Genomic DNA, 16,216 nt, shown 5'->3' on the forward strand with positions numbered 1-16,216 from the left:
GCACCGTTAGAGAAAGCCAGCTGTCGTGACGTAGATAAATGCTGTCACAATACAAAGAAAGATATAAAGTACAACGATACGAGAAGAAATCAATAAAATCACGCAGTACACATGTTGACGTGTCTGTACTGTACGGTTTTATTTCTCTGAACGCATGAGGAATTGAAGGCATTGCTCAGTCACGTAAGAGCTTCAGAAAAAAAAAAAAAAGACCAAGTATGGCTTCCATGTGTAAACAGCGCCATCTTTCGTTCTTTTCGAAGAACGAAACTACTGTTATACTGTACTTTTTTGTTGGACAGGTAAAAAAAAAAGTTCGAACATTTGTAATACAGTAATACTAGCTTAAGCAATTTCCCACTTCATCTCTCAAGATTGGTGGTATTTATTTATCTATCATAGGAAAATGTAATACAAATAACCTATTATTAACCTTTTACCTACGTGGAAGCTTTGGTGTTGTAGGGGTATGTAAGCCTGATAGGAATAAATGTTTTCTGTGCTCTATTTGTGAATACAGAAGAACATATAATTATGTAGAAAATTATATGAGTGTTGAATACCCAGGCAAAAATCATACATAGTCCTCTGGGAAATGTAGTTTTATTGATTTACTCACATCTTTATTATTTAAATTCATTTTTGCTAGAGTATGCTTTCCATCAAGCCATTACAGTAACATAAATAAAAATGATAAAAATAATTATAAAAAAACATTGGTAGCATTTTGTTCTCTCAAACATTACAAGAGTTACACTAATAATAGTAACAATAAAAGTAAACAAACAGACAATGATTTTGGATATGTTTGGTTCATTTGTACCATGTAGTAGATTGAAAGTAAATATTTTATATATATTCATATAGTTTAAAAAATAAAAGCTGAAATGTCTGTTTCATTAAGTCACAATAATCCTCTTAAAGTATTCACACGCAATAGCTTGGTATACTGGAATAAATATGTACACATAAATAACAATGATATATACATCTGCCTCTGTTTCTACCAACAACACAGCAGAATACAACAGAAGACCATAGCAGCAAATCTGGCCATGGATGATCCATCCCTTCTCTTTCTCTCCTTTTTACCTAGCTACTACCCCTCTCTCTCTTTCTCCTTCCCTCTTTTTCTCTTATCTCTCTCTTCCTTCCTCCCTCACTCTCTCTCCTCTCACCATCCCTCACTCTTTCATAACTATAAAAGCTGTGTATTCTGTTTTAAATCTCACTTTCTCTTACTATCATCTTTCCCTCCTCTCCTTCCCTTCTGTTTGTTTCCATGTCAATCCCTCAATTTCCTCCCTCCTGCATTTTTGCAGCCAGACTGCGACAGGATGCCAGGAAAGCCACGGTAATGAGATCACGCCTGGGGCTAAAACACACAACCGAAGCTCAAAATCTTGGGCCGTGTTGTTGGGGCTATACACTCAGAAACATGGCCTGGTTTTCAGATGGACATGTCCATACTCCAAGTGCAGGGTCCATGTTTATTTAATGTTTATTTAAAGGTAGGAGTGCTGATTTGGATCAGGATTAATGGGCCTATATACTAACCTTACCCATTATGAGCTATATAAAGGAAAAATGTATCCCAAATCAGCCCACTCCTGGATGTTTTATGAATACTGGCCCAGGTGTCATTCACATTCAGGCACACACACACACTCTCTCTCTCTCTCTCTCTCTCTCTCTCTCTCTCTCACACACACACATATACACACATACAAGCATACACACATGCTCACACACACATTCACACATGTTTGTCTCATCTTTCTTTCACACACAACAGGTCTGATCTCCTGTCACTCAGTGGCGCCTTGTAGAGGGAGGCATACTATCTATAATATAGAATTTTATATATAATCTGCGATATATCCACAAATTCCTTTATACATTTTCTTTCTGTTATGTCTGAATATTACCATCAGCCAATCAGAACCTCTGGCTCCGCTGCTATCTGCTGCTACATGTCACTGTTGTCTAACACAGATTTTCAGCTTCATTGACCAGCTTCCACACAAACATTCACTAAACCCTCACTTCCCCCAGGAATAATAAAACGATAACAATTGTCACATCACCTTCCTGAGGAAAAAAAAAAGGAGCTCCACCAATCACAGGGCACATTGGTAAAAACCAAGGGAAAATTGTCAAGAGTGATTGCTGGGTAGTTTTACACTATACATCTGGGTTACAATGTCTGTCTCTACTTTCTGGCAGTGTAGAATTCCTGTGGGTATTAGCTGGAATTAGAATCCATCAATCACTATAAACATTGTTGTTTTGGTTGTTACCAATATAATCCATGATTGGTGGAACCCCGCTCTGTCAGGCAACATCACAACCATCTCGTTCCAATTTTATCATCCCTGACTTGTCCTACTCAAAGAAACATCAATATAGATCAAGGTATTACGTTAACAAAGTTAAGCCTTTTTTTTGTTCGCTATCACTGTTCAATACAAAGAAATATGAAAGTCATTTTCAAGTAATTCTTCCTCTGATTGGGAGCCCTGTGTAAGCATTCTGCCCCCTGGTGTTTGTCTTCAGTCACTGCAACCGTTGACAGTGCAAGAGAGATGTGCTCTCTGGTGTCCCTGAAAAGCAGTAGTGTCCGCTGACCGACACATGCTAGTGCCATCTCCACACCCGCCGCTAATGCTAGTGCCATCTCCACACCCGCCGCTAATGCTAGTGCCACCCCCACCATCCACCGCTATACGCTAGTGCCATCCCCATATCCACCGCTATACGCTAGTGCCATCCCCACATCCACTGCCATATGCTAGTGCCATCCCCACCATCCACCGCTATACGCTAGTGCCATCCCCACATCCACCGCTATATGCTAGCACCATCCCCACATCCACTGCTATACGCTAGTGCCATCCCCACATCCACTGCTATACGCTAGTGCCATCCCCACATCCACTGCTATATGCTAGTGCCATCCCCACATCCACCGCTATACGCTAGTGCCATCCCCACATCCACCGCTATACGCTAGTGCCATCCCCACATCCACTGCTATACGCTAGTGCCATCCCCACATCCACTGCTATACGCTAGTGCCATCCCCACATCCACTGCTATATGCTAGCACCATCCCCACATCCACCGCTATATGCTAGTGCCATCCCCACATCCATCGTTATATGCTAGCACCATCCCCACATCCACCGCTATATGCTAGTGCCATCCCCACATCCACCGCTATATGCTAGTGCCATCCCCACATCCACCGCTATACGCTAGTGCCATCCCCACCATCCACCGCTATACGCTAGTGCCATCCCCACATCCACCGCTATATGCTAGCATCATCCCCACATCCACCGCTATACGCTAGTGCCATCCCCACATCCACCGCTATACGCTAGTGCCATCCCCACATCCACCGCTATATGCTAGCACCATCCCCACATCCACCGCTATACGCTAGTGCCATCCCCACATCCACCGCTATATGCTAGCACCATCCCCACATCCACCGCTATATGCTAGTGCCATCCCCACATCCACCGCTATACACTAGTGCCATCCCCACCATCCACCGCTATACGCTAGTGCCATCCCCACATCCACCGCTATATGCTAGCACCATCCCCACATCCACTGCTATACGCTAGTGCCATCCCCACATCCACCGCTATACGCTAGTGCCATCCCCACATCCACCGCTATACGCTAGTGCCATCCCCACATCCACTGCTATATGCTAGTGCCATCCCCACATCCACCACTAATGTTAATGCCATCTCTACATCCACTGCTAATGCAAGTGCCATCTCCAGATCCACTGCTATATGCTAACACCATCCCCACATCCACCACTAATGCTAATGTCATCTCTACATTCACCGCTAATGCTAGCACCATCCCCAAATCCACGCCTATATGCTAGTGTCATCGCCACATCCACCACTATATGCTAGCACCATCCCCGAATCCTCCGCTAATGCTAGGGCCATCTCCACATCCACTGTTAATGCTAGTGCCATCTCCAGATCCACTGCTATATGCTAGCACCATCCCCACATCCACCACTAATGCTAATTCCAGCACCACGCTAGCACCATTCTGCCATCCACTGAAATTGATCATGTGTTGCCCCCAGTGTCTGGATTTGACAAATGTCACTTCCTTTCAATCCACATAAATAATATCGCTCAGTCCACCTACCCAAAGCTCCACCCCTTATACCTGAAATATGCTTCCCCCCTTCTCCTAAGACCACTAAAACTCCAACATCCCTGATAAGCTCTATGGTGCACTTTTGTCCACCCCTCCCCCCTACTCCTGAAAAACAGATATTTCTCCCTACCCCCCCACACCATTCCTTTGCCCCTGTACACACTTTTCTCTATTTGTACATCAAACAAGTCCTGTGTCTCTGCCATGCTTATTTGCACCATCTAAAACTTACCAAGGTCACTACACCTTCAACCTACTACAATACCAACAAACTCCCTTATTCCACCTCCCCTTGAAACCCAAAAAGTGCTGGAACTGCTGTCACCCGGAGAATGCGTCTAATTGGGGATTTTTTTTTTTGTTGCACCACCAGACCACAGGGGGGCACTCTCATAATGTCCTTTGGTCTCGGCCAAGGGAGGGCTTGGCATGTCTCCTTCAGACTTCTCTGTCAGTTTCATTTGGTGCCTGATTGGGGCTTGTTCTCGGGGCCTGGTGAGCCCAGGGCAGATGTGAACTATCCAACTATCCAAGTTCATGTACAAACTCTCCAAATTTCCGGTTCCAGGGCAGGCTGACACTCCACAGGAACTCCGCCGGAGATATGGTACTGAGTGTTCTGTGGTGGGATTTGGTGTGTACAACCACAGACCTCTCGGCTAGTGATTGAGAGAGTCTGCTCGGTTCTTGTGAGTGGGGTCAGTGTATGTTTTGGAGTGTCTGTGTCAGTGTGTGTACTGAAATCTTCCTTTGGAGGAGTTATTTGCGTATCAGTATTCAGTGTGTAAGAGCTGGTGATGTTGAGCTGATGTTCATTGCCAGTCAGACAGGAGTATTAGAGTCAGTGTTGGAGCATCCAGTGTTAGTGTATAAGTGTTGGTGTTGGAGTTTCACTGCTGGAGTGTGTGTGATCTGCCAGCTTGAGAACTCACTGCCCAAAAATCTTAATGTCCCCTGCCCTGTGCACTTCCCACCCCAGAAGTCCATTAGTCCTGCCATGGACTGATCACAAAGTGCCCCCTCCTCTTGAGTCCCTGACTAACCCCTCCTTTTCACCCCTCCTTTTCACCTCCTTTTCTGGTTCCTTTGTCAGTGCATCCTAGGACTGCATAGAGGAATAGCAGATGTGTTGTTAAACTGCATTGACCTGTGTTGAAGGATGGATTTTGGTACCGTAGAATAACTGAACCGGACTGTGTTGAATGAGAGATATTGGTGCTGTAGGATAACTGCACTAAACTGTGTTGAATGACATATCGGTACTGTAGGACAACTGAACTGGACTGTGTTTAATGACAGATATCGGTGCTGTAGGATAACTGCACTGGACTGTGTTGAATGACAGATATCGGAGCTGTAGGATAACTGCACAAGACTGTGTTGAATGACATATCGGTACTGTAGGATAACTGAACTGGACTGTGTTGAATGAGAGATATTGGTGCTGTAGGATAACTGCACAAGACTGTTGAATGTCATATCGGTACTGTAGAATAACTGAACTGGACTGTGTTGAATGACAGATATCGGAGCTGTAGGATAACTGCACAAGACTGTGTTGAATGACATATCGGTGCTGTAGGATAACTGCACTTGACTGTGTTGAATGACATATCAGTACTGTAGGATAATTGAACTGGACTGTGTTTAATGACAGATATCGGTGCTGTAGGATAACTGCACTGGACTGTGTTGAATGACAGATATCGGTGCTGTAGGATAACTGCACTGGACTGTGTTGAATGACAGATATCGGTGCTGTCGGATAACTGCACTGGACTGTGTTGAATGACAGATATCGGTGCTGCAGGATAACTGCACTGGACTGTGTTGAATGACAGATATCGATAACAGTCTGGATTTCAGTCTGTATTGAGCTGAGTGCTCCATTGGGACACTTCCGGGTTCCTAGATTTCCGTGGACTCGATCCTCTCCAAGCGGGTCGGGGTGGGCCAGGGCGGCGCCAGCTGGTGCATGGCGGGGGGCTTTTTGTCCTCGGTGGCAGGGGGCGGGGAGAGGGAGAGAGGGAGGGCGAGAGCGAGGGGCGGGAGGGCAGGCGGAGGTGAGGTCGGAGAAGTGACCATCTTGGTGTTGAGCTGGCCCATGCGCTGCTCCAGGGCCTGGTTCTTCTGCAGCATCTCCACGTAGTTGACCTGCAGCTGGGCCTGGTACTGCAGCACCCGCTCCTTCTCCCCCTGCCAGGTGTGCCGCTCCTGAGCGAAGGTGTGCGCCTGGCGCTCCCGCTGCTGCCGCTCCAGACGCAGCTCGCCCTGCAGACGCTCCAGCTGCCGGCGCAGCCCCCCCGCCTCCTGCCGCTGCACCTTGGCCTCGTCCGACTGCAGGCTCAGCAGGGCGTCGCCCGCGGGCGGGCCCGGGGGCAGGGCCGAGGGCGGGGGCGGGGCCGGCGGCGGGGGCGGGGCGGTCTCCGCGGGGATGTGGGGGGAGGGCAGCCCCCCCCGGGTCCTTCCCGCCGCCCGGGCTCCGCCCCCTGCCCCAGCTGCAGCCCCGCCCACGCTCAGCTCCCCCAGAGCTCGCTTCAGTCCCACCACCTCCGCCTCAAACACGCCCAGCTTGTCCCTTAGGAGGGACACCTGAGAGTGTGCAAGCGCAAGAGACAGACACAGAGAGAGAGGAGAGAGAGGGGGGGAGAGAGAGAGAGAGAAAGAGTGCTTATCCCATGAACAAAAGAAAATGCAGAGCCTTGAACTTGCTGTGAAAACATTACGCCTCCCATACATTACACACATGAGACAGCTAAAGTTGCACACCTCACATATAACACATCTTTTCTCGTTTACTGGGCTTTCAGTACACCAATTAAGCTAAAACAGTAATAGTGTGCCAGTTGATATGAATAAATGACGCTGTAAGCATGGGACCTAAGAAAGGAGTGTGATTGAATATCACTGCTATTCCTGTACGTGTGAGTATGAGCAGGCATCGGTGAGTCACTGTTAGTGTGTGGGTAATCCTGCCAATGTCAGTGTAGGCCTTCACCAGTTCATACCTTGTTCCTCAATCTGTGTGTCAGTGCCGTCCCTGTGTGTGAGTATGTATGTGTCAGTGTTGTGTCTGTTTGTAGTGCTGTGTGTGTGAGAAAGTGTCAGTGCTGTGTGTGTGAGAGTACTGTATTTACGGGTGTCAGTGCTGTGTGTTTGTGTCAGTGCTGTATATACGGGTGTCGGTGCTGTATTTCTAAGTGTCAGTGCTGTGTGTTTGTGTCAGTGCTGTATATACGGGTGTCAGTGCTGTGTGTGTTTGTGTCAGTGCTGTATATACAGGTGTCAGTGGTGTGTGTGTTTGTGTCAGTGCTGTATATACGGGTGTCAGTGGTGTGTGTGTTTGTGTCAGTTCTGTATTTACGGGTGTCATTGGTGTGTGTGTTTGTGTCAGTTCTGTATTTACGGGTGTCAGTGCTGTGTGTGTTTCTGTCAGTGCTGCATATACGGGTGTCAGTGGTGTGTGTGTTTGTGTCAGTGCTGTATATACGGGTGTCCGTGCTGTATTTCTAAGTGTCAGTGCTGTTTGTGTTTGTGTCAGTGCTGTATATACGGGTGTCATTTGTGTGTGTGTTTGTGTCCGTGCTGTATTTCTAAGTGTCAGTGCTGTGTGTGTTTGTGTCAGTGCTGTATATACAGGTGTCAGTGGTGTGTGTTTGTGTCAGTGCTGTATATACGGGTGTCAGTGGTGTGTGTGTTTGTGTCAGTTCTGTATTTACGGGTGTCATTGGTGTGTGTGTTTGTGTCAGTTCTGTATTTACGGGTGTCAGTGCTGTGTGTGTTTGTGTCAGTGCTGCATATACGGGTGTCAGTGGTGTGTGTGTTTGTGTCAGTGCTGTATATACGGGTGTCCGTGCTGTATTTCTAAGTGTCAGTGCTGTTTGTGTTTGTGTCAGTGTTGTATATACGGGTGTCATTGGTGTGTGTGTTTGTGTCCGTGCTGTATTTCTAAGTGTCAGTGCTGTGTGTGTTTGTGTCAGTGCTGTATATACAGGTGTCAGTGGTGTGTGTTTGTGTCAGTGCTGTATATACGGGTGTCAGTGCTGTGTGTGTTTGTGTCAGTGCAGTATTTGCAGGCATCAGTGCTCAGTGTCAGTCAGTGTCAGTGTACTCTCTCTGTGCACCTCAGTCAGTGTTTTCTGAAGCTCCCCCTCACAGCGCTCTAGCTCCAGGCCCTTGCTGCTGTAGGAGTCCTTCAGGCCCAGCATGGTCTCCTCCCTCTCCTTCAGCTGGGCGTTGAGCTCCTTCAGTTGGCCCCGCAGGGCCACCATCTCCCCTGCCCGCTGGGTCACCTCCGACTGGCTCTCCCTCAGCTGCTGCTTCAGCAGGGAGATCTCCCCTGCCTTCTGACACACCTGGGGAGGGGGACCACAAAGTCATATTACAATCAGACCTAGTCTTCTACACTTTACTGAGCTTGTCTGGTGATCATAGATAGTATTTGCAAAAACCCGGAAGGAGTCCAGCGCTGCCATTTTTTTACACACCAAATTGTGTGACTAGCCTAAAGCCATTTCCTGATCTTATAGTCAAGAACAGTTTTTCAATAGCTAGCCAACTAATACATATGGCAAATTCAATAGGGGCAGCAAAGAGAAGTCACAGAAAATCTTAATCTTACTTGCGGTCTTGACCCCTACACCGTGGATAAATCAACATTTATCAAAGATGAATCTAACGCCTAATATTGCTAAATCAGAATGGCTTTAGCTACTCATTAGATGAATGTGTGTGTGTGTGTGTGTGTGTGTGTGTGTGTGTGTATGTATGTGTGCAATTCATAGATATCCAAAATTACTCAAACCTCAAACCCCACTTCTTTCTTTCCATTAGCTTATGTTGTAAACACACAGCCATGTGCTTCAAACAAGCTACAGCACAGAGCTAACATTAGACATACAGTAAATACAACATTTGTTGACATCCAGGATTAGAAGCTGTATAGAATTGCAGTCACAATTTTGTGGACATGAACATAATGTCAGTTAAAGAGGCAAGGTATCCAAGCTTAAAAAACAGCTCAAGCTAGGTCATTTAAAGTTGGTCAAAACTGGATTTTACACTAGGGTAGTCAAATATTTGTCGCTCTTTCTGGTGGTTTAAGTTATTTAAACCTCACCTAATTGGTCCATTCCAGGGAAACACCCCCCCCTCCCTCACCTAATTGGTCTATTCCAGGGAAACACCCCCCTCCCTCACCTAATTGGTCTATTCCAGGGAAACACCCCCCTCCCTCACCTCCCACTTGGTCTCCTCCAGGCGGGGCAGGATGTCGGCCTGCTCCTTCCTGTAGTCCAGGCACTTGCGCTCCAGCTCCTCGCGGTGGGCCAGCAGGGCGGCGATCTCGTCCTGCAGGCGACGCTTGTCCTGCTGCAGCCGTGCGATCTGGGCCTGCAGGGCCTGCTGCGTGCGCTGGGCGCGTCGGGCCACCTGCTGCAGCCGCGCGGCGTAGTTCTGCCGCAGCTCCTCCATGTCGCGCTCCCACACGCGCTGCTTCTCCTCAAACACCTGCACGATGGCCGCCTCGCTCTGGTCCAGGTTCCGTCGCATGTGCAGCACCTGGAGGGGTCACACGATCAGACTCCACGCCACGTGTGTCAAAACTCCGGCTCTGGAGGGCCTGCTGGTTTTTTGGGTTGTTCTCGACACCCTTGGTTTATTCAAGAGTCCACACGCCTTGTTCTCAAAGCCTTAGTTGACAGCCGATTGAAAGGAAATCACAAAAAAACCTGCAGACACTGCGGCCCCCTGGGAATAACTCCAGAACAATTTTTTTTTCTTTTGTATGATTGTATGTTTTTGCTAATTACCCAATTTGTTGAAAATTCTCTGATTTCTAAAGGAGTGCCTTAAAATTAGTGGGGATGCACCTCACAAATCACAGCTACCCCAAGTGAATTATTTTTGATGTAATAGTGTAATAGTCCCAAGGCAATATTACACTCCCCTCTATGGTCTAATAAACATTTCCTGATTAGACTCCTTTAAGGTCAACGTTTCAGAAAAAACTCATTGATGACTTTTGATTTGTAAATTTGCAACAAAGTGCAAAAAAGTGTAGAGGGAAACACCAAACTTGTTCATAAACTCACCAAACCAGTTTCAGAGGAGTATCAAATGTCGTTTTTATCCTTTGTTTATCTTCACGGGAAAATAAAATCTTACTTCGGATTTTTTCCCACAGTATGGATGAAAATCTCCCAAGCAAAGCTGTATCATGATAAAACCACTATGATGGCTATTCCCTCAAACCTCTTTCAGGCAATCACGCCTGACATCCTCCCGTTTGTCACCTCCCTTGTTAACTCCTCTCTGTCCTCTGGCTGCTTTCCCTCATCATTCAAGAGGGCCTACATCACCCCGCTCCTAAAGAAACCCACTCTTGACCCCTCCTGCATTCAAAATTACTGTCCGGTATCCTTACTTTTCTATCCAAATCCATTGAATGAGCCGCCTCCAACCAACTCTCTTCCTTCCTCTCTCAGAATAACCTGCTGGACCCCCACCAGTCTGGCTTCAGACCTGACCACTTGACGGAGACTGCACTCTGTCAACGAGTCCCTTCAGGCTGCACGAGCAACCTCTCTCTCCTCTGTCCTGATCCTTCTTGACCTCTCTGCGGCGTTCGACACGGTCAACCACTCCATCCTCTTAGCCTCCCTGGCATCTACAGGGATCTGTGGCACAGCCTTAGCGTGGATCCAATCTTATCTCTCTGGCCGGTCCTCCCAGGTGTCCTGGGCTGGAAGAGTATCAACCCCTCGCCCCCTTGTTACAGGAGTCCCCCAGGGCTCAGTCCTCGGACCCCTCCTCTTCTCCATCTACACGAGATCCCTTGGCCCCGTTATCTCTGCTCATAGCATCTCCTATCATTGTTATGCCGATGACACCCAACTCTTTCTCTCGGGTTCACACAGGTCTCTACCCATATCTCTGCCTGCCTGAGAGACATCCAGAGCTGGATGGGCAACCACCATCTAAATCTCAACCCAGATAAGACAGAGGTGATCTTCATCCCTGCTTTAACCTCTCCCTTCTCTGATTTCTCCATCTCACTAGGGGATACCACAGTGACCTCATCCCCTAGTGCAAGAAACCTTGTAGTGGTGATGGACAACAGGCTATCCTTCTCCAAGAACATCGCTATGGTGACCCGGGCGTGCAGGTTCTTCCTGTACAACATCCGGAGAATCCGACCCTTTCTCACCACCTACTCCACTCAGCTCCTTGTTCAAGCAATGGTCCTGTCCCGCCTGGACTATTGCAATTCTCTGCTGGCTGGCCTTCCAGCATCTGCCATCAGACCCCTACAACTCATCCAGAATGCTGCAGCCCATCTGGTATTCAATGTTCCCAGACATTCACATGTCACCCCCCTGCTCAGCAACCTCCACTGGCTGCCTGTTATGGCTCGCATCAAATTTAAAACTTTGGTGCTCGCATACCAGGCAGTTAAAGGATCAGCCCCTGTGTATATTCAATCCCTTATCAAGACCTATACACCAACAAGACCCCTCTGTTCTGCCACTTCGTGCCGTCTGGCGCCTCCCCCTCGCCACACCTGCACTTCACGCTCACGACTGCTGTCTGTCCTGGTCCCACGGTGGTGGAATGACCTCCCAGTGAATGTCAGAACGGCAGAGTCTCTGACCTCCTTCAAGCGCAGACTGAAACCCCATCTCTTCAGGCTACACCTTTCCCTCCCCAACTCACAATCACTGTGATTAGCCTTAGACCGTAATGGCACTTATGTATAGATATTGTTACTTGTATAGGTATTGTTGTTTTTATTGGCTGTTGTTGTATTCTAGCTGCCAACTGTGGTATGCTAGTTTGAAAGTTGATTGTATTCTTCAAGGGTTCTGAATTTCTGTATGTTTACACTAGTACTCGGAACTGTACTGTCCTCTCAGGTCTACTTTTGCACTTGTTCTTGTGATTGATTTGCACTTTGTTGTACATTGCTCTGGATAAGAGCGTCTGCTAAATGCCACGTAATGTAATGTAATATTTCTGACTGCATGCAGTGCGCAAGGGCTTCTTCAACATTCTCCACAGACCGCCCCACCCCTCGCTCACCTCTTGCTCTCGCTCCCACAGCCGGTCCTCCAGGTCCTGGATGATGTCGTCGGAGGAGGGGGAGGGGCGCAGGGGGCCGGGGGCGTCGCCCAGGTGGCTGAGGCGTTGGTAGGAGGAGGAGCTCTTCCCGGATGAGGAGCGGCCGCTGTCGGAGGCACTCAGGCCGTTCTGGTAGCCGGGCTTGTCGAGGGCGGTGGTGCCCAGTCTGTTGATGTGGCTGGTGGAGGCGCTGAGGGGCCCCAGCGGGTGGGGGGGTCCGTACCCCGACCCCGAACCCGCGTACGTGGGCAGGCTGGTCAGGGAGTTCCTCCCCGAGTCGGAGAGTCCCCCTGGTCCTCCGCCCCGACCCCCAGCTCTTCCCCTCTCGCCACCGCCACCTCCTCCCCCCTCCCCTCCTCCACCTCCTCCTCCGCCCCCTCCTCCTCCTCCACCCCCGCCTCCCCCTTCCCCCGGACTGTCCGGCTCTCTGTGGCCCCCGGGAGCCCCAGGGCCGCCGTTCCCTCCAGCGCTCCGGCCCCCACCCCCCCCTGTGTGGGGCGGGCACACCAGGTTCTGCATGGAGTGGAAGCTCTTGGGCACCACTGGCTTAAAGGCAGAGGGACGTACCAACCCGTCATTGTTCTGGGGGGGGGGGGGGGGGGGGGGGGATCATATGAGAGGAAGAGAAAAAGAGGGAGCCATTAATGCAGCACAAGGTCCTGTTGATCAAACGTTTCCTCTGAAATGAGTGTCATACTTCTCTATTATTGTAATTTTACATGGTTTTATAAGTATTTCCAAAACAACATCTGAAAATCGAAGCCATTTTGTTCAGCACAACTACTTTGGAACATGGTATTCAAAATGGCCGCTTACATCTGATAATCTTCCAACAGACCTACACTATAACTACAGTATACTGTAGTATACACAGCAGCTCCTCCTCTTAGGGCTCACCTGTTCCAGCTTGCCAGACACAGGCAGGATTTTCGGGGGGTTGTTGTTGTCCAGCTTGGCCGTGGGGGGGGCCCTGTACTGTGGGGGGGGCCCGCTGCTGTTCTTCTCGTTGTTCAGCACCACGTTGTTCCCGCATATGTCCAGGCCGATGGCCCCCAGCGGTGGGACCTCCCGACGGCCCACTCCATTCAGGAACAGGGCATTGGAGACCAGTCGGTTGCCGTTGGCAACAGGGCGGTTACCGTTCGAAACCGGACGGTTGCCGTTGGAGACCGGCCGGTTGCCATTAGCGACGGGGCGGTTGCTGTTGGCGACGGGGCGGTTGCTGTTGGCGACGGGGCGGTTGCTGTTGGCGACAGGGCGCTCACCGTTGGGCGCTGGGCCATCGTTGGGCAGCGGGGGCTGGTCGACGGTGTAGGTGCGTTCGGTGGTGTATGTGCGGTCAGTAGTGTAGGTGCGGTCGGAGGTGTAGGTGCGGTCGGTGGTGAAGGTGCGCTCGGTGGCGAAGGTGCGTTCGGTGCGGTCGGTGGCGTAGGTGCGGTCGGTGGTGAAGGTGCGCTCGGTCCGGTCCGTGGTGTAGGTCCGCTCGTCGCTGGAGGCCGTGCTTTCAGAGCCGGTGGGCGGGGCTGGGCGCTCGGTGCTGTAGCTGCGGTCCTCCAGGCCGCGGCGCGTTGGCGGTGGCCCGCGAGGGAGGCTGTTTTGGGTACGGGTGCCCACGCTCCTCATGGCGAACTCCTGCTCGCCAGCCACCCCGCTACCCACGCTGCCCATGCCGGGTGGGGCGCCCCCCTCACTCGACCGACCGCGCTCCAAGCGCGCCATGGCGGGACGGGATGTGAGGCCAACTGGCGGGTGCACACACTGCAGGGGGGGCACGGGGGGGGGCACACGGGGGGGGGCACACAGGGGGGGCACACGGGGGGGGCACACGGGGGGGGAACACGGGGGGGCACACGGGGGGGGCACACAGGGGGGGAACACGGGGGGGCACACGGGGGGGGGAACACGGGGGGGGGAACACGGGGGGGCACACGGGGGGGGGAACACGGGGGGGCACACGGGGGGGGAACACAGGGGGGGGGGCGATGTTAGTGCAAGGGGAAGAGTGGGCGTCAGGCAGTCAGAGGGTTGCTGGTTCAGTCCCCCACACTGGGTGTGTTGAAGTGTCCCTGAGCAAAACGCCTAACCCCCAAATGCTCCCAACGAGCTGATTGGTGCCTTGTATGGCAGCCTTTGCTGTGTGAATCTGTGTGTGAATGGGTGAATAAGAGTCAGTAATTGTAAAGTGCTTTGGATAAATGCAGTCCATATTACCATTTTACATGATCAGTCTCCTCTATAGACTGGGGCACAGACAGAGCGAGAGAGAGAGAGGGAGAATGAGAGAGAGCGTGAGAGACAGATGAGAGAGTGTACTTTCTGCTACATTGAGAAAAGTGTACAGAAATGGGGGATGGGACCCGCAGCACTACTGGCTGCAGAATATGTAAAAGCGTGTCATAGCCTGAGAGACAGTGAACAGACAACTCCACCATCCTATTGTCCCTAGGAAATACAATGCAGTCTGTAAGTATCTGGTCCATAAGTATTTATCTTCTATTGCTCTGTACTCCAGCACATTGGATTTGAAATGAAACCATGAATATGAGGTTGAGGTGCAGACACTCACCTTTAATTTGACGGTATTTACATCCATATCTGGTGATCTGCACTTTAACCTCATATTCATTGTTTGATGTTTGTTCAAATCCAATTGCAAATTGTACCAATGCCAATGTCCAAATACTTAAGGACTGTACTGTAGCGTATATTTTCTATTGTTTTTTGTTTTGCTGTTTGTGTATTACCAGTATTATTAAGAACGCCCCCCCCCCCAACTCCACCCCCACCAGAGAGTAATTAGTATTGTAGTATTGTACATTATTATTGTTCATATAGCTGTTGTTGCGACTATTGTCAACATATTGTAAACTTGCTTTGGCATTTCTATGCTGATGTGTGACCATGCCAATAAAGCATATTTTAATTTGAGAGAAAGGGAGAGAGAGAAAGAGCAATAGATGGAGAGAGAGAGGGCTCATTCCAATCGCTCTTTTATCTGTTCCTTGCTCCTGATCCAGTAATTGATCGTACGCCACCATCTTTAAGGACATTCCAACCCCTTAAATGTTCCTTCTAGGAGCTAGAATTAGAAGTTAGGAACTCCCAATCTTTTCTTTGAGCAAGAAAACATCAGCGCATCCTTTGCGGAAGTATTTCTTCAGAAAGTCTGACTTATAAATGATCGACCTGTGGATCCACCTCTCCCCATCTGCCACATCTGTAACTGACGTGGCTTCAAACTGATCTTTGAGATTTGCCTAATTCACGTTCTGAATTTCCCCTTCTTAACTTATTCTTCTTTTATCTTTTCCTAGTCTCTCCAGATGGGTGGAGAAAGGCCTTAGAAAAGGGGAAAAGGAAAGTAAAAAGAGGAGAAAAATAAGGAATTGGAATGAGCCCAGAGAGAGGGAGAGAGAGAAAGCCAAAGAAGGAAGTTCTGTAACAGTCCCTTGGGGTCGGAGAATCACACTTATAGAGCCAAGTCCTATAGCACTATGTGCACGCCATTCTATTCTCTACTGAGTAATCACACCACTCTACTCTCTACTGAGTAATCACACCACTCTACTCTCTACTGAGTAATCACACCACTCTACTCTCTACTGAGTAATCACACCACTCTACTCTCTACTGAGTAGAGTAATCACACCACTCTACTCTCTACTGAGTAATCACACCACTCTACTCTCTATTCTCTACTAGACTGTTCTACACCATTGCTGCTTTATCTTACGCAGCTTACAGGATCTTCACAATGTCATACATTCTTTAACATTTCAACATTTAATCATCATAAATGTTTTAACCTTTAGGAAAAATCTATGTCGAATAGCCTGCCCATATGCCAAATGCCCTGCAATGCTCTTCTGTTGCTTATAGTCTGTCATTGTTCATAACA

At 49.3% G+C, this 16,216-nt stretch overlaps 1 protein-coding gene across 1 annotated transcript; it reads right to left on the reverse strand.

Moving 5' to 3' along the window:
- Positions 1-6,108: 6,108 nt before the first annotated feature.
- On the reverse strand, positions 6,109-13,986 carry LOC133141516 (leucine zipper putative tumor suppressor 3-like). Its single transcript, XM_061262086.1, has 6 exons — positions 13,216-13,986; positions 12,731-12,900; positions 12,280-12,646; positions 9,439-9,759; positions 8,325-8,555; positions 6,109-6,792 (listed from the first exon to the last, which is right to left on the reverse strand). Exons 1-6 carry the CDS (start codon positions 13,984-13,986, stop codon positions 6,109-6,111), a joined length of 2,544 nt encoding a protein of 847 aa, XP_061118070.1.
- Between the last annotated feature and the right edge of the window lie 2,230 nt (positions 13,987-16,216).

The sequence above is a fragment of the Conger conger genome, chromosome 12, assembly GCF_963514075.1.
Source record: "Conger conger chromosome 12, fConCon1.1, whole genome shotgun sequence".
In the NCBI taxonomy this organism is placed as follows: domain Eukaryota; kingdom Metazoa; phylum Chordata; class Actinopteri; order Anguilliformes; family Congridae; genus Conger; species Conger conger.

What these genes read in the sequence shown, in the direction of transcription:
- LOC133141516 (XM_061262086.1), bottom strand. Translation starts at nt 13,986, where the DNA reads ATGGGCAGCGTGGGTAGCGGGGTGGCTGGCGAGCAGGAGTTCGCCATG. An exon ending in TGTCTGGCAAGCTGGAACAG is followed by an intron (nt 12,901 to 13,215) that starts GTGAGCCCTAAG and finishes CCCCCCCCCCAG; the next exon opens with AACAATGACGGGTTGGTACG. An exon ending in CACAGAGAGCCGGACAGTCC is followed by an intron (nt 12,647 to 12,730) that starts GGGGGAAGGGGG and finishes AGGTGGCGGTGG; the next exon opens with CGAGAGGGGAAGAGCTGGGG.